General features: G+C 47.0%; 1 protein-coding gene across 1 annotated transcript in view; it reads right to left on the reverse strand.

Annotated features, from left to right (window-relative positions):
• Window positions 1-4405: 4405 nt before the first annotated feature.
• HHLA1 (HERV-H LTR-associating 1) overlaps window positions 4406-18435 on the reverse strand; it is a 33400-nt gene continuing 19370 nt past the window's right edge. The window contains exons 11-15 of the mRNA XM_035012271.1: window positions 14401-14469; window positions 14007-14081; window positions 8762-8918; window positions 5744-5826; window positions 4406-4449 (exon numbers count right to left, since the gene is read on the reverse strand). Coding sequence (XP_034868162.1) covers window positions 4406-4449; window positions 5744-5826; window positions 8762-8918; window positions 14007-14081; window positions 14401-14469 — 428 coding nt within the window. The remainder of the gene's footprint in view (window positions 4450-5743; window positions 5827-8761; window positions 8919-14006; window positions 14082-14400; window positions 14470-18435) is intronic.

The following is an 18435-nucleotide window of genomic DNA, read 5'->3' on the forward strand; positions in this document are numbered from 1 at the left end:
GCACTATCTGGGGTCCTGGCTGGGCAAGCTGTCTCCTGACGAGTGACTGCGAGGCAGCGTGGGAAGTGCCTAAGAGCAAAAGGGCTTTCTAGCGGATGGGCCCGGGGTGGGCTTGGCCTTTTACGTACTGAGTACCCTGAGCCAGGTACCAAAGCTATTTGGAACTCATTTTCCTGGGCAGTAAAATGCCCAGATGATGGTTCTTCATCATGGTGTCATGAGGGTTAAAGGGGGCACCGTGCCTGGCATGTAGTAAGTGCTCGGGAAGGCTGGCCCATTAACTGATGATTACTGTATTTTCATACGAGGTGCCCTAGGGAGAGACATCGGCTCACACAGGTTTGCAGGACCCTCACTGATGTGATGTAGTGGATTTTCCCCCAGGTACATTGAACAGGTGATGTCCCTTTGGCATCGCATCTCCTCATACGTCCATCCCGGACTAGCTAGCACCCAGGCCTCAGGCACCCTCCTCCCTCCCTCTCTTCTGCCATCCGTAGCTTCCTTCCTTCATCCCTCCATCCTTCCCTCCCTCCCTCCCTCCTTCCCTCACTCCTGCCCTCTTCGGCTCCCTACCCATCAGGAGAAAGGGGGTGCCTACCGTGAAGGTCCCACTTGGAAGCAGGTGGATGAACGATGCTCAGCTTTGAACAAGATGGTGAATGAGCCCTTTATACCCCAAGGGAAGACCCTTAGTCACATGACCCTCCCTCCCCCTCCTCACACAGAGAGGACTGCCTTTTGTGCAGGTTGGCAGGTGGGAGGCCTCTGAGGGGAGGAGGGCATAATAATGCTATGACTTGGAGCAGGTGAGGCCCCATATTAAGAGGCCCATCTTGAGCCTCAGAGGAGACCCAGGCTCTAATCAGAGAACAATGGCTCCCCTGTTCCCCACCCCCCACCTCACCTCAAAGGCCTGGAGGCCCAGGGATTGTGTCTTGGGGTCATCAGGGGAACTCTGGGGGATGAAAGACCGATGAAAGGCACATGGGCTCTCCCACAAGGAGAAGGGCTGGCTTTGTCTGCTCTAGTTAATTCTTCAGCAAGAGGATCTCTGGGGTGATTCTTCTTATATGTTCCTGGCCTCAGGCCTGGGAATTCGATGCCTCTTTCCTTTAGGGGTTTCCTGCCCCAGCTGTGGGGTCAGGTGAGAGGGGCTTGATAATCAGACACGTGAGGATCAGGTGCTAGCCCTGCCCACTCAGCAGTGGGACGCTGACCTGTCGCTCCCCGGGCTTGGCTCCCGTGTGCATTTCGTGGGGATGACCCCACTGGGACTGTGCGAACAAGGTGAGCCGGGTGCGGTGCGTGGAGGGGCTGGTGATCCTAGATCCTCCAGAATTTCAGGTTTCCTTTCCAGATCTTAAGGAGAGCGAACGTCTACTGAGCGCCATTAGGTGCCATGTGTGTTTTCACGGGATTGTGTCCTCTCGTCCCTGCAGCTGCACCCCCTAGCTGCTCTGCTAATCCTATACTCACGACCCTCAGCAGGACAGCCGATGCCGAGGTGGGGGCGTTTGTCCGCGCTCGCAGGGATGGGCTCCTCCCTGGCTGAAAGGTTCGCCGGCTGCGAGCCCTCCAAGTGCTTCACCTACCACCCACCTGCTGGAGCACAGGGGTTCATCCGACGATTAAATCTGGGGGAGCTGAGCCTTTACAGAATCCACCAGCAGGCTTCTGCAAATAATTAATTGCCCCTGTGCGTTGAAGCTTTTGTTTATAGATCATTAGTTATTGCTCAGTGTCTCGTGAGCGGTGATGATGAGCGAGGCCACGCCGCCCCGGTCCTCACCCACCAGCACGGAAGACCCCTCATCTGTAAACTGTTAGGTCAACAGGCTGTATGGCTCGGTGCCCAAATTCCTGCCTTCCTCCCCCCCCCGCCTCCCTGATTCCCTCGCTCCTTCCAGTTTAGCTTGTATTTTGAGCATGAATGAAACAGACAGGAATGCGCCTGTGTCTTTGCCTCTGGGGAGAGTCCTGTTTGGTGATGTTACAGGTGTAAATGCAGAGTCCCCTCCATCAGCAGGCATGCAGTAACTGCCCCATCTTTTTTTACCTTGTCAGTGAACCACTGATGGCCACATATGCACAAATCACCAAGAACTCTGGAGTGGCAGCACCCCCTGAGGCCTCCTCATTGCCCTAGGCACTCCCCAAGTCGGGACTGAATTCAGCTCAGGAGGGGTCAAACCTCCCCTTGACCTCCAGCAGACCGTGAACTCCAGGCTCTGGTCAGTTTGCTCTTGGGTCCTGTTTTCCTCCCACTGCTGCTGCTGGTGTGACAGATGGTGTGGCCCTAGAAAATTGGTCCTGTGTGGTCCTCTGAGCCTTTGTCTTTGCTGCAAGGTCAGATCCCTGCATGGGCCTCAGAGGTCCTCCACACGTGACCTTTTCAAAGTTAGCCATGCTCAGCCGTTATCCCCAAGGCTTTCCCCACAAGTGAACAGCCAGGGTATTGGGACCAAGTCATTTGTCCCACCTTCCCTGATGATAAATTACTCTTTGGGGAACCTCTGGGATCTTTTCCCACCCAAGATCCTTCATTAATATCAATGTTATCCATTAGAGAAGGTCTAGTTAGATTAACCCACACCTGATGAATGGTGCTGTTTTCTTGATTCCTAGCAGATATGGGTCCCTTTGTCCTAGTGGATTTACTGGGTCCTCCTCAGCTTGGCAAACTAGAGGGCCCGCTGCAGGCCCCCAAGAATCATGACAACAGGTATTCATGAGCTTGACCTTTGCATAACTTTGAGGGTCTCTGGAATGTTCTGGAGATTAAAAATATATCTGTGTGTGATCAGAGAGGGAAGTGTCGGGCCGCTTCTCTCTCCAAAGCTCAAGGTCTATCTTTCCAAGAGCCTTGTTGTTCACAGGGCGTGAGAGCAAGAGCCCTCAAGTGTCTTCCATTGGGGGGAAATCGGTTCGACTTGGACTGTAAATGGAAGTGAGTTTTCTCACCAAGGGGCATAGATCACAAAGGTGGGAGATTGATGGCCAGGCAGCCTACTAACGCGAGAAAGTGGAGCCAGAGCTCCAGGCATAGCAGTGAGGAACTAGGGGGTCCACCGAGGGCCATGGAAAGAGCAGACCGGCTCAGGAACGCTCTGCAGGGAGAGTTGGCATTCACAGGGGTGTTGGGGCAGCCCCAGACTTGGACAAAGTTAAAAGGGACCTGAACCGATAATGGGGACACCTTCGCCTGGGGGTGCGCAGGAAAGGGTTGACTCAGCAGGTCTAGGGTGTTTGAACCCTGCATCTGCCAAAGAAAAGTCTAACCCTTGAACAGCACCCGGGGGCTAACCTCTGAACCCTTGGAATCTCCTGCTTGACAAGTGTCTGTCCACCTGGGGCTTTGGGCCACACCAGACTTAGAGTCTAAGCTAACAGTGTGGTTTATAGTGGGGGCCTTGGGACGCCATGTCGCCTTGACCTCTGGAGAGCCTGGAGACTGAGTAACTGAGATCAGCTATGTGGGCACTTCACGCCTACATGCTGGTCCCCAGTCAAAACCCTGGCCTCCATGGCTCAGACGAGCCTTCCTGGTTGCCGATACTCCATATGTGTTGTCACGTGACATTGCTGGAAGAATTCAGTGCTGCCCCTGAAGCTTCACTGTAGAGGACAGACAGAGGTGGTGCCCTGCCCTCTGCCCCTTTTATCCTTGCTGACCTTAATCTCTGTCCTTTTGCTGTAATAAGCAGTAAATGTGAGTATAACAGCTGTTCAGAGCTCCATGAGTCCGATTAGCGAATCACTGAACCCGAGAATGCTCTTGGAGACCCCCAAATACAGTGGGACCCACAGAGGAGGAATCAAGACAAGACATCAACAACAAAAAACCCACAAACTCTCTATGTTTCTTCTGAGGGAAGGTTCCCATCACCTCCTACTTAGGGGGCTTGGGAGATTATCTGGATCCTATAATCCACAAGTCTGATTAGTTGTACATAACTGAGTGTGAGTTAATGGTATAGAGAAATCATATGTGAATCTCTCCACAGTATGGTTTCACTTTTCCTTATTTATCTTGCTGTCTTCCTAAAATACCAAGTTTAAGTCACTTTGGGTACTGTGTCAGAGTCTCGGAGCCTGCACTAGTTTGTTCCTGCTAGTATGACACCCCTCAGCCCATCTCTCCAGTCTCAGGATTGCTGCAAGCATCATGGGGGTTCCTTGAACACGAATTTAGGTTTCGATGCAGCCTCTAACACTTGGTCTTCCACCTTCCCAGGATTCACAGGAAAGAAAGAAATGTGACTTCCAAAAAGAACCTCTTTCGGTTGATTGATGATCTGGCTGGTGCCTGGTGAAATCTGCAAGGACAGACCACTGGGGCCAGGGGCCAGGGTGAAGAGATGTCGTCTAATGTATCCTTAGATCCCATCGCTTTCTCAAGGCCTCACACTGACTGGCAGATATTCTCGAGGCATTTTTGTTTTAAGGCTGGAAGGAAAAAAGAAGAAGGAATTCAAGGTAGTGAGAAAGAAGGAAATGCTACAGGGAATAAACTCAGGCAGCATCAGCGATGGCCCAGGCTCCTCCGGAGGGCAAGGGTAGGGCAGGGCAGTGGACAGGGGACTCAGGAGTCCATGTCAGAGAGGAGGAAGGATGTGGGCAAGAACCCCCCTGGTTAGCAACCCAGTCAAGAGGAGAACAGCCTTCAGCTCTGTACTCACTGCCCAGTGATGGTTTCCCGATACCCAATTCTATCTACCTGATCGCCCCAGTTTGCAGAAAGCTAATCTAACCTCATGAATATGTTGTTCAGGAGATGTAATATGTTGTCTGCGTGGAGATTTTAATGTGCCAAGGACAAAAGAAGAGCTATTTAAGCATAAGTAGCTTGTAAAATTCCCTGCTCCCTCTGCCCATGCCAGGCAAAGGGATTTCTGTCTTTGACTGCTGAGCCCCCCACGCCTCCACCTCCAAATGCTTGGGCTTTGTGCTGCAGAATGAAAGTAATGTAAGTTCCATGTAGCTCCATGATTTTTAGAAGGTCAGAGTCCTTTGACTGGATAGTCCAGGTAGACGGCCAGAGCATTAGCTTGGGGACTAGCTAGGCCAGATCGGCCACTTTAGTCTGCAGGAGTGGGAGAGAAAACAAAGTTCACGTCTGGCCTCTCTGCTAGTAAATGAGGCTTTGATGCCATCAGGACCAGAAGAGGGTACCATATTCCCTACTGCTAGCACCTCATGATGCCTTCTTTATCTTGCATTATTCGGGGGCACCTGGCTGGCTCAGTCGGTCGAGCATATGACTCGGGTTGTGAGTTTGAGCCTCACGTTGGGTATAGAGATGACTTAAAAATAAAGCCTTAAAAAAAAAAAAAACAAAAAACAAGAACAAGCTTTTTGTTGGATTATTTGTACTCATTTTGCTTTGGTCAGGAATTTAAGTGTTTCTCTTTGATTTTTCTTTGTTCATTTGTATTTTTAGCTTATGTGGGAGTCCAGGTGGATAAGAAACTTGCCCAAGATCAAAAGGGCTTGGTTGGGCTGACTCCTGCTTTTCTTTTTTTTTTTTCTTTTTTCCTATACCCAACTGCAAACATTGAACTGTTAGGTGAAGAGTGATCAGAAATACCCTCCACTCTTTTTGTCTAGAATTAACGAGGACTACATGAGCTGCACCTACTCTTACTGGCCCCCAATGACGGCAGGACAATCAGTGAGTTCTAGAAACCTTTCATAGAAGGCATTTATTGTCAAGTTACAACATGGTCAAGTGTATACTTACTGTGGGAGTGGGGCACCCTTTTCACCCTCTGACAGAGGTATGTTGCATTCTTCAGAAACCAGGAATAGTATTCAAGACAGTACCTAAAGATTCCAATTAGAGTGGAAAGCAATCATCATGCCTTGTGGCTAATGGAAGACAACCATCATTGAAAAAGTCATCACGGCCAACTACTCACAGCAAGGACCCCCTCTCCAACTTTACAGGGTGTGGGAGGAGAGGCAGAGGATGAGGCTGAGCGGGGAGAGGCTTAGACTTTGGAGTGAGAAAGATATATTTTTAGTCCTGGCCTCATTCCTCACTAGGATGTGTGACTTCAGGCTGAGCGCTCACTTCTCTGGGCCTTAGATTTTTCATAGGCAGTTGAAAGGCAATGCTAGAATCTACCCTCACAGGTTATCACCAGGACTAAGGGAGCTAACATGCGCCAAGTTCCCGAACAGGGCCAGGCTTGTAACAGGTGCTCGGCAAATAATGATGTCCGATTATTTGTTTTTCACGTGAGGTAGGCTAAGAACGCGGGGCTCTTACAGTTAACAAGACAGAAAATGCTTGCAAAATAATATCCTGCTCTTGGCTGGGGCTGCGGGGATGGCTTTGAAGGGCTTTAGTGAGAGAGCACCGAGCACATTATTAGGAAGAAGAGCTTTCTGTGCAGGCTGTACCACGGGCTCCCTGTGGACTCCAGGGATTCACCGCCCTGTCCCTCCCTCGCCGGATACATGAGGAGGTCCGGCTAAACATCTTCCCATTTCTCTCCCATCTCCACCACTCTGTGATTCTAGCACACCCCGGGGAGCAACTAACTGCTCGAGTAAAGCTGGCTGTAAAGATTCCCCAGGCTCCGTCACCCTCCATTTCCAGGATGCTGTGACTTTAAGGAAACCAGGGCACAGAGATGGACTGATTTGCCTGAGGACTCACTGCTCTCAGGAGAGAGTGTAGCTATTTCCCCAGGTAATCCACTTCACGCCAGGACGCACTGCCATTCTAATAGGGCTATACCCATTTTGCAGAAGAACAAACTGAGGCTCAGAGACGTTACACGACTAGCCTACAGAGCTTGTAAGTCCAGAGCCTAAATTTAAACCCAGTCGGCTTGGTTTCACCCTATCCCCCATATAGTACACTAGGCTACCTACTAGCCTTGAGAGCCCAGTTCTGTGACCTAATCCCTAATCTCCCCTCAGCTAGCCTTAAGTGTGCAAGCTTGGCAAGATGTTCTTCTAACAACCACAAACCAACTGCTTAGAAAGTTTCCAAAACAGACAGGATATCAAACGACCCTGGGGAATGGGTTCAATCTGTTCTGAATGAAGGAGGAAATGCACAGCTGGGAGGAGCTGCTGGGGCTCTAGGGGAAAAGTCCAGACCTGTTTGCAAGCGCTCGCCAGATGCTTGAAGGAGCAAGGCCTTCCTGAAAAGGGACCTCTGCCTTTTCTGCAGCCACATTGCCTATCTCAGTGGATCTATGATGTTCCGGGCTGCCTCTCGCTGTCCATGTTTGCACTTGCTATTCGTTTTGCCTGGAGTGGCCTCTCCCATTTCCTGCCCAGGAAGCTTCTATTCCTCCATCAAGCCCTATTAGTTGCCCTGGGGCCCCACGGTGCATATTGGGATCTGCTACAATGCTCGTCATACTGTTTTGTAATTTCTCTTTACGTGGCCAGCTTCCCCACTCAAGAATGATTTTTTGATCACAGGGGCTGTGTTATTCAACACACACACTGAGTAAAGCCAGTCTCCCACTCTGTTATTCTTAGCCTGTACTCAATGTTTAGTATGAGATCATAGAACAGTGCACTATTAAGTGAACATACAGGGAAAAGGAAGGGATAAGCTCAGGTTCCTAGATGCTTCATTTCTCTAAATTTTAACTTAAAACTCTTCTCTGCGGTATTTGCAGTATAGACTTTTTAAATGTGATTTTTCTCCAAAGGGATGCTAGGAATAGGTCCTGCCTCTGGGTACGACTTGGTTCTGTCCCTTACTAGTCATATTTTAATTTGGGTTTATGACCATTTCTTCCACCCAACTTTGAAATCCTCAGTTTCTGGGTCTATGCCTGATTCACCTCTTAATTCCTGTGGTTCAGCAAAGTGCATAGCAAGTGGCTAGGACTCAACTCATTGTTGATTTGAAGAGCTGCTGGGGGAAGGTCTGATAGTGGGCTGATCCTGTAAGAAAACATAGTTGCAAAAGTTTTCTCTTCTTTAGGATGAGATTTGGTGATGGGGAAATGCATCCACATCTCTTGCTCACACCTCGGGTCTATGGATCTTGCTCATTTCCCTCTCTGGGTGGAGGAAACATTCACATTGATTGAGGGATACAAGATAAGGATGTAATGGAAAGAGGCTGCAAACCTGGACTGGGGACTCAGAGAGAGTGGATGTTGGAGGTTTAAGAAGCTGAAGGGTCATGAGAGGACTTGGAAAGGAACATTAAAGATCTGGGAGAGTGGCCCCAGACCACTGGAGCAGAAGTGGTCATCTATGTTTGTTTGGTTCTGGGTTTATAGCCAAGACTAAACCCCAGAAGAAAGGGTAGAATGTCTATGCTCGAGGGCAGGAAAACGTCCAAGTCTAGAACTTCTAATATGAAGTGGGGTCTGCCTTCTAAATTTCGTTTTACAATCTTCTCATTTGGCCAGCAGATGACTGCTAGGGATTTAGAAAAAGCTGGAATTTAGATGGACATGTCCTCTGATTATTCTCTTCTGGCAAATCTCACCAGGCGGAGGCTAAGAGGGCTCCAGGACCACCGGAAGTCCTGTGTGATCACTCCACAGGTATGACTCAGCTCGGCTCAGTTCACATCAACTCAGCTCACCTCCACTAGACTCAGCCGCACTTGCTGTGTCAGGCCCTGCACTGGTTTCTGGGGACCCAGAGATGAATGAGGTTCTATCCTGGCTCTCAAGGAGGTGATGGTCTAGTAGAAGACCCACCGGAGAGTCTCTTCCTTGAGGCAGCCCCGAAATACAGACTGTGGGAAGGGACACCTGGTTCCGGTTACCTCATGGCCTCCGTCCTGGCCTCTCTCTTCCGGCTCATGCAGAGGCATTGCTGAAAAAAGCGGCACAGCTCCATCAGGCAAGGGTTGATCTTCTGGATGGCCAGGGTGAGGGGAGTGGTGGTGATGGCCCCCTCTTCGAGGATCAGCTGAGGACACCCTGGAAGATGCAATCCCAGACCACTGACATCAACAAGGATTTAGCAAGCATCTTCCCGCTGTTAGGTACTGTGCTTGGTGAATAGAGTCTTGCCCCTGATCTCAGGTGGCTCTGAGACTGACAGGTAGACAGCGTTGTTTCATCAGTGCCCAAGAAAGCTGCTGTGAGAGTCTGAGAGACAGGTGGAGAAAGGTGGGGTCCAGTTCCCAGAGGAAATCAGAGATGGTTTCACCAAGAGCAAATATTAAAAAAGGATCTAAAACATTAAACAGAAGTGGATCAGGTGGAGGCATTTCCAGGGGAAGAGGTAGAGTATGTGGGGACTCATCATCATGCAAGGGGATGGTTTGCTGATAGGGAAATGGAGAATAATTGGATGGTATGGAGGGTGTGTGTGTGTGCGTGTGTGTGTGCATGCGTGTGCGTGTGGACATATATGTGCATGCATATGTGTGAGTGTGTGCATGCATGGATATGTGCGTTTTGCATGGGTATGCAGACATATGTATGTACATGCATGCAGACTGTATAAGTGGATGGGTGTGTGTTGCCTGACAATCACTGGGAGGATTAAAGGAGACAATGTATACAAAGCAAAGTTCCTGCTATGGAATAAATAATAAATAATAGCTATTATTACTGATTTATTTAAAAATGTATTGAACAGGACACCTGGGTGGCTCCATTGGTTGAACGTTTGACTTGATTTCATTCAGGTCATGATCTCAGGGTCTGGGATCAAGCCCTGCTCAGTGTGGAGCCTCCTTGGGATTCTCTCTCTCCCTCTCCCTCTGCCTCCCTCTGCCCCACCTCAACAAAATGTATTGAGCATTCACTACATGCTGGGCACTCACGGACACAAGAGATACAACAACTCATAGACACGAGGAAAAGAGGCAGAGCGCCTGGGCAGCTCAGTCAGTTAAGCGGCGGACTCTTGATTTCAGCTTAGGTCATGATCTCGGGGTCCTCAGATTGAGCCCCCACCCCCGTTCAGTGGGGAATCTGCTTGGGATTTCTCCCTCTACCGCTCCCCCTGTTCTCTCTCTCTCTCTCTCAAATAAATAAATCTTTAAAAAAAAAGGAAAAGAGGCTTCCTCTTACAGAGCGCAACTTCTAGTGATTTGAAGATTATATTAGGATGTTGATAATGATCTTCCAACAAAGAATCACTAGTTACTACCAATAAAAATGATCTAAAACCTGGAAATAAGTTCTGGGTATTGTCTAGCCAACACTTGGGGGATTTTCTGGTTATATAACAGTGTGTATCTTTGATTGATTGATTGAGTAGGTGATTTTGCAACTCTGAAGAGGTTAACTGATAGCAGTGTAAATGACTCTTGTCTGAGAGCAATGCAAGTAATTCTTGTCCGTAAGCAATGTAAATGAATTTTGTCTGGTAAAGGTGCAATTGGTTTTTGTCTAGTGGGAAAAAAAAAAGAATTTTTTTGCTGTAGGATATCAGTTAGCAAATCCATTTCCAAATTCCTAGGACTAACTATAAAAATCCCTGTTCCTCAAACTCTCCATTGAGCCGATCTTAACTAATTCATTAATTAATGCTTAAATAGAATCTCTGGCATGTGTTCATTCCATATTTTTATGAGTCATGTTCTTACCTTTTTGAAAATTATAATTTAGCAGTTTTAGATTTACTTATTTATTTTTATATTTGTTATTATTATTTTTAAAATTTTTAATTCCAGTGTAGTTAACGTACAGTGTGACATTAGTTTCAGGTGTACCATGTAGGGATTCAGCACTTCTGTACATCACCCAGTGCTCATCAACACAAGTACACTCTTCATCTCCATCACCTGTTTCATCCGTGCCCCCACCCACCTCCCTTCTGGCAACCAACAGCTTATTCTCTATAGTTAGGAGTATGTTTTTTGGTTTGTCTCTTTTTTTCCCCCTTTGTTTGTTTTGTTTCTTAAATTCCACATATGAGTGAAATCATATGGTATTTGTCTTTTTCGGACTGACTTATTTTGCTCAGCATTATACTCTCTAGCTCTGTCCACATCGTTGCAAATGGCAAGACCTCATTCTTTTCGATGACTGAGTAATATTTCATTGTATATATATACTACATCTTCTTTGTCCATTCATCTATCAGTTATAAATTTATTAAAGTGAAGAGAGGGCTCATAATGTTAGAGAAAGGTTTAGTAAAAAACAATGTAGGAAGGAAATGTATTTTGAATAGTAAACCCTCCGGAATATTTGTCAATTTTTATAAATATGCTATGACTTTTTACTTTAACATTTATTACACCTGCTACTTATCAGGTACTTTTCTAAGTTTTTTACGTACATGACTTCATTTAATTCTCATAAAATCATGTAATGTAGATATCTATTTTATAGAAGAGGATACTGGGGGTCTGAGTGATTCTGTAGTTTGATCAGTTATACAGTAGGCAGTGACTCTGGCAAGACCTGAGTCTGCAGCTCATACTAGCATGTTTTATACTGGAACATCCTTACCATTCCTGAGGCTTGATTTCCATGCCCCTTTCCCCTTCCCAACCTCTCCCATGCTTCTCCATCTCAGGAAATGGCACTTTGTTGCTCAGTTGTTCAAACTTGGGCAGGATGTTTGGTTACCTCCTGGTGATCACTCCACCACCATCACCTTTCTTGATTCCTGAACACCACTCAAGTGTCCCTATTGAGTCAAGTCTCACACAGCTAACTCCTAGTTCTAGCCCCCATCATCTCTGGCTCTGGTTAGTACAACAGTCTCCTTGCCAGTATTCCTACTCCTATCTTCCCCTCTTTGGTCTCCACTCTGCAGCCAGAGAAAGTTTTCTGCACCACAAATCTGGCCATGTCACTCCCACTTGTCTTAGAAGAGGTCCACACCTCCTTCCATGGCCCTGGGGATCCACCCCCCACCCCACCTTGCCAGCCTATGCCCCCTTGTTCCTCATCAGTCTTTCCTGTAGCACCAGAATTCCTGCCACAAGGAGTTTCTCAGGCCCTGGGAAACATCCATCCTTTCCTGCCTCAGTGCCTTTGCATAAGCTGTGCCTCTGCCTGAGATGCATATTTAGAGACAACCCTGTTCAGATGCCACTTTCTTAATTGATGAAAACCTCTTGAACAATCCCTCCAGATGGAGCTAGTCTCTTCCTCTCTGGCTGCACATAGCATTCACCTCTTTTTCTCTTTTTTTTTTTTTTTAAAGATTTTATTTATTTATTTGACAGAGAGAGACAGCGAGAGAGGGAACACAAGCAGGGGGAGTGGGAGAGGGAGAAGCAGGCTTCCTGCTGAGCAGGGAGCCCAATGCGGGACTCGATCCCAGGACCCTGGGACCATGACCTGAGCCGAAGGCAGACGCTTAACGACTGAGCCACCCAGGAGCCCTCACCTCTTTTTCTCTTAAGAACCTTACCAATTTCTTCCTCAAATTGCAATTATTTTGTACAAATGGAGAATCTTGGGAGAGATAACATGAAGGGTGGAATGAGCACAGGCTTCGGAATTAGACAAATTTAGGTTCAAAATTTAGTTACTTTTTAAATGTGCTCACTGAAATGGCTTAATGAAGATAACATTACATTACCTTGCAGAATTATTGCAAAGAAAGAGTAAAAATAGGCTTAGCACAGTGCCTGGGAAACAGTAGGAGCTCAATAAATATTCACTGAGTGGGTGAGTGAATCAGTCTCAAAGGACTTTGTGGCAGGATTTTTTTTTTTTTTTTTTTGTGAATGGGAAGAATCATTTGCCAGAAGTCCTCAAAACCCCTTTATTTTACACTTATATTTCTCATCGGATGGATGGATGGATGGACAGAAGAGAGAGAGAGAGATAAATAGATAATAGATAGAGCTATATAAGTAGATATAGATACAGATAGTTATACAGTCAACTTGTTTTCTAAAACTCAGTCTGACAACTGCCCCCATGTGTACCACCAGTGTGTTTCTTTAGAACCTCTGGGGGAAAAATGGCTATAATTTCTTTCAGCAGTATAATCATGGCTTTGTGTCTGAAAGGCCCATTCACTGCAGGTTGGGAGTGGGGCTGAGGCAGATCTTCAGTGTATGAAAAAAGAGACTGTGTAGTCTCCAGGAATTTAATTATGCCCTGCTGACATATGCCTGGATAGTCCAGGAACATTCAGGAAATGAGCATAGAAAGGCATCCAGGAGTGGGAGGGGCCTGAGGATTCAACCAGCTTTGAAGGACTCATTTTGTATCAATTTCTGTCTTCTGGAACAGAAAAGAAGAAAAATGTAGCATGAACTCCAGAAACTGAAGCGCTGAGCCTCTGTGAGGAGTCTCGAAAACCCAGCCATAAACCCAGGACATGGTTTCCTCTAGAATTCCATAGAAATTAAGTGTCAGTGGTGGGGAAGGCAGGGTGTCCTTTAAAATGCAACAGAAGTAGGGGCGCCTGGGTGGCTCAGTCGGTTAAGCGTCTGCCTCCGGCTCAGGTCGTGATCCCGGGGTCCTGGGATCAAGCCCTGCAATGGGCTCCCTGCTTGGCGGGGAGTCTGCTTCTCCCTCTCCCTCCACCCCTCTCCCCGGCTCATGCGCATGTGTGCTCTCTTTCTCTTTCAGATAAATAAATACAATCTTTAAAAATAATAAATAAAATGCAACAAAAGTAAACTGCACCCAGCGAATGGGGGTTGAATTTTGGAGTCATCCGTTCCTCCTTCTGCTGCCTTTGCTGACATCAGGCTCATGAAAAGAAACAGCCTCTGTTTGCAAAGCTCACAGTGCCTTGCTCAATAGGTGTTCACTTGATAAAAGTTGATTGAATTGTTATGTGGAGCTCTGTAGTTCCAAATCACTTCCACACACGTTATCTTACTCAATACAAGGCCGTGGGGAATAAAGACAGTTTTAGTGCCCACAATAATTGTTATTATTCTTGCTTCCCGGTCGAGGAAGCTGAATTCCCAAAGCCAAGTGCCGGAGACCCCCTCCCCGGTAAATGGTAGAGCTAGGATTTAATCCCAGCAGTCTGAATCTGTATTTATCAAACAAAACTCTTTTTATTGAATGACACAACCTCATTCCAAACAAACAGGAGCAACAGATTAGCAGGCTGCCGGTACGTACTTGAGACTTGGTGGGGTCCTGGGACCAGGGCTGGCTCTTCTGCAGGGGTAAATGGCCATGCCGCAGGAAGGTCACCTGCAAGGGGCAAGAATGGCCATGCAACAATCAGCACGAACGGGTCTTGGGTGATACACATGACTAAGGAATAAGAGCATCTTAAGGATAAAGCGTTCTAAAAATCTATAGGGAATTGTAGCCAAGAAAGAGGGAGAGCTTTATGCAAATTTAACAACCCAGCAAGCCTTGTAAACTAGTTCTCCTACCTCTTTTCCTGCTTGAACCAATGAAGTACAATGCCCAGCTTAGTCAGCCTACTGGTACCCCTGTCCCCCACCGAGCCCCAACCCCAAATCAATGTGGTATCAGGTTTCTCTTCCCAGCTGCATGGTCTTACCTGTCTGTGGATATTTCGGGGCCGGTGCCTTGGTTGGACTCGGGGTCTGTGTGCCATGGGTGGAAGTTCCTGGGATCAAGTGAGGGAGGGGTGAGCCTGGGTTTTGTCTTGGGGTGCCCGATGGGGAGAAGAAGCCCCACGCCACCAGTCCTGCCCTAGTCAACCATTGGTGGTTATTAAGCCAGGTACCCGGCAGGGAGATGAGGATGCAGAACTGAGTAAGAGATAGAACCTGCAGTGGAGGCTCATCCAGGGTAGTGTAGGAAATGGGCAAGTCCCAGGGGTAGCTGTGATGCATTGTGTCAGATGCAGCTGGAAACCAGCTAACACTAGCATGAAATGATGAAATGCATGGGAGAGGCTTGGCGTGTCGTGGGCAGGGTGAGAGCATGGCTGCTCCTAGGTGAAGAAAACGATGCTTTTCACTCATCTGAGTCAGTGCACACACTCACTCCATTCTCACCCTTATAAATTGTCATCTTCATGATAGAACATGGGCTCATCTCAGCAATTCTTTTGATCACGTTCATAAAGTCCTGGTTTAAGGACCCCTTCAGGACATGATCCTTTGCTGTCAGGCTCCTGGCCCCTGGCAAAACTAGCAAAGCAGCCTCCTTATAGGGGGTGAGGGAGAGGGAGATGTGACAGGTCGTTTCACTTGTGTGGTGAAGTGGGAGAAAAGAGGTGAGGCTGACCTGCACGTGAGCAAAGGATGGAGGCTGGGGACAGATGACATCTTCTCTGAGACACAAGAAACACAGCGGTTAGCGAGGAGAACGGGCCTTCCAGGCAGAGCAAGGAGCATAAGCAAAGCCCCAGACAAGTGCAAGGTAGGTGTTTGCTATGGCTGGATGGCTGGACTCTTGGGGATGACGTGGAGGGGTGAGGTGGAGGAGGAAGCCGGCTGCTTGTTACTTATGCTCCCCTGCTAGGGCCACGTGTGTGGCAGCATCACATTAGACCCCGCTTCTGCTCCAAGCGACCACTGCGTTCACACCCGAGCTGGACAGCATCACTCATGTAAGACGACTGTGGTCAGGATCCCTCTGCAGGGCAATCTTGCCATTTTCTTCGGGGCGGGGAGGGGATCGACATCTTTTTGGGATTCCTCTTCGGGCACAGGACTTAAGCCTCCTGTACACAGAAGGTGTCAGCTGATGCTTGCTACCTGGGTGTGTTTCTATGTCGTTCTAGAAACTGAGCAGCTTTAACCACAACCGAAACACAGAGTTTACTTGTCTGTGGTTGCTATTTACAGTTTAACTAAATGACTGCATAATGACAGATGCTTAGAGCGGAAAGGGACCTAGGGCGAAAGCAGACACATGCTCGCCTCGGGTAGTGTCCTGCTTGCCCTGCCCTTGCGAAGCGCGTCTCTGGGAGCTGGCCAGCATGCTGCACTGTGGGCGCAGTGGGACGGGTTGGTAGGCGTTGCCATGGGCTGAGTGTTTCCCAGGTGCTAGGTGCTGAGCTGAACACCTTATCGAAGCCACCTGATTCAATCCTCACAGCCACTCTGAGAGTAGGTATCCCCTGCCCTATTTTTGAAGATGAAAAAGCCAGGACTCAGAGAGATCAAGAGAACTGCCTGGAAAACAGTATGGAGGTTCCTCAGAAAGTTGAAAATAGAGCTACCATATGAACCAGCAATTGCACTACTGGGTATTTACCCCAAAGATACAAATGTAGGGATCCGAAGGGATACGTGCACACTGATGTTTATAGCAGCAATGTCCACAATAGCCAAACTGTGGAAAGAGCCAAGATGTCCATCGACAGATGAATGGATAAAGAAGATGTGGTATATATATTCAATGGAATATTATGCAGCCATCAAAAGGAATGAAATCTTGCCATTTGCAATGACGTGGATGGAACTGGAGGGTGTTATGCTGAGCGAAATAAGTCAATCAGAGAAAGACATGTATCATATGACCTCACTGATATGAGGAATTCTTAATCTCAGGAAACAAACTGAGGGTTGCTAAGTGGGGGTAGGGGTGGGAAGGATGGGGTGGCCTGGTGATAGACACTGGGGAGGGTATGTGCTATGGTGAGCGCTGTGAATTGTGTAAGACTGTTGAATCACAGACCTGTACCTCTGAAACAAATTATACATTATATGTTAAAAAAAAAAAAAAAGAAGAAGATAGCAGGAGGGGAAGAATGAAGGTGGGGAATCGGAGGGGGAGACGAACCATGAGAAACTATGGACTCTGAGAAACAAACTGAGGGTTCTAGAGGGGAGGGGGGTGGGAGGATGGGTTAGCCTGGTGGTGGGTATTGAGGAGGGCACATTCTGCATGGAGCACTGGGTGTTATACGCAAACAATGAACCATGGAACACTACATCAAAAACTAATGATGTAATGTATGGTGATTAACATATAATAGAAAACAAAACAAAACAAAACAAAATAAATAAAAAACTGGGTTTTGAAAAAGTAAAAAAAAAAAAAAGAGAGAGAATGAGAACTGCCTAAGGACAGACCGCATTGGTGAGTCAGGATTTCAACCCTGCTGTGTCTGGAAGAAAGACCACAGCGCATAGCCTCAGGGCTGTGCTGTCTGCTGAGGTCCTGTTAGCCAAACCCAAATGTGTTAGCTCTTATTTCTCCTATGCAATCATGTGAGGTCGTTCCCTGATTACAGCTGTCAAAATTGCATTCCCAGATCTATTGGTGAATTGATTTTGAGCCTAAAGTTAAGACTTTGCATTTATACCCTCTATTTCTTAAGAAATTTAGGTGGTTCAGCAAACGTTTCCTGAAAGCCTGCTATGTTTCCTGGAACAGGAGACTAAAGACTCAGGCCCTTGAGAAGAGCATGGCCCAGAGGGAGGAAGGTCAAGTTAATGGACAATAAGCAGTCTTATGATCTACCGACTCTGGTGAGCTTGGAAGAAGGGCCTCCAGCTGCAGGTACTGGAGGAAGTGATTTTAAAAACAAATGCAATAAAACTTTTTTGTTTGATTATATGCGTAGAAAATATGGAAAATTCATGACAGTGGAGTGAAGAAAAATAAAATCATATCTACTTCCCAGATGTAGTCAAGGTTAATATGTTGTGAACCTCTTTTCAGTCTTACTTCGTTTTACTTTCTGTTTTCTGTGTATGTTTATTATACACATGTAAATATACATAGAAACAGAATTGGGATCATGTTTGACAATTTTTTCCTTGTTTTTTATAACTCAGGCTTTCCTGATAGTACATGATTACATATTAATGCACATATCATTTTTGTATGTAATTAACAAGAATGCTACATTACATTGCATATACTTCGTGTATATGTAATTAACGTAATAACATTAATACATAGTAATACTACACCAAAAAGGCAGTCTGGAGGAAACAGTATTAGCTCCCAGTGGTCACTTCTTTCATGGACAGTGAAAAAGGGAAAAGAAGAAATTGGAAATTTCTAGGGTGCCTGGGGGACTCAGTTAAGCATCTGCCTTCAGCTCAGGTCCTAATCCCAGGGTCCTGGGATGGAGCCCCGCGTCAGACTCCATACTCACTGGGGAGCCTGCTCCTCCCTCTGCCCTCCCCCTGCTCATGCTCTCTGTCTGTCTCTCTCTCTAAAAAGTAAATAAAATCTTTAAAAAATATATTAAGAAAAAGAAATCGGAAATTTCTAAATTGGGCACATAAAAGAGAACGGGTGTGGAAGATTCCTGCAAAGAGGGAGTTTTCATTCACTCATTCTTTCATTCATTCATTCAAGGTGGGAAGAAAAGGGTTGGAGTAAAGAAAAGGAAGAGAGAGTTCACTTTATGGTTATTAATTATGATGCTAACTTAGGTTTTATTACTTTTCTGTGCATTATATTTCAAAAACTTAGAAAATGTTTTAAAGACAGACAGTGCTAAATTTAGTTTAGAAATGGGGGAGGTGGGAGCGAGCATCCTCTCTTACCTGAGGTTGGGTGGCCCTGGGAGGAGCTGCTGTGTGTGGCCGCTGTCCTAGCTGGAGGCCTGGACAGGCTCCTCGTGGTGGTGGCCTTTGAAGGAGATGATGGTGTGGAGGCC

The sequence above is a fragment of the Mirounga leonina genome, unplaced genomic scaffold, assembly GCF_011800145.1.
Source record: "Mirounga leonina isolate KUSES-001 unplaced genomic scaffold, KU_Mleo_1.0 Mir_165, whole genome shotgun sequence".
Classification (NCBI taxonomy): domain Eukaryota; kingdom Metazoa; phylum Chordata; class Mammalia; order Carnivora; family Phocidae; genus Mirounga; species Mirounga leonina.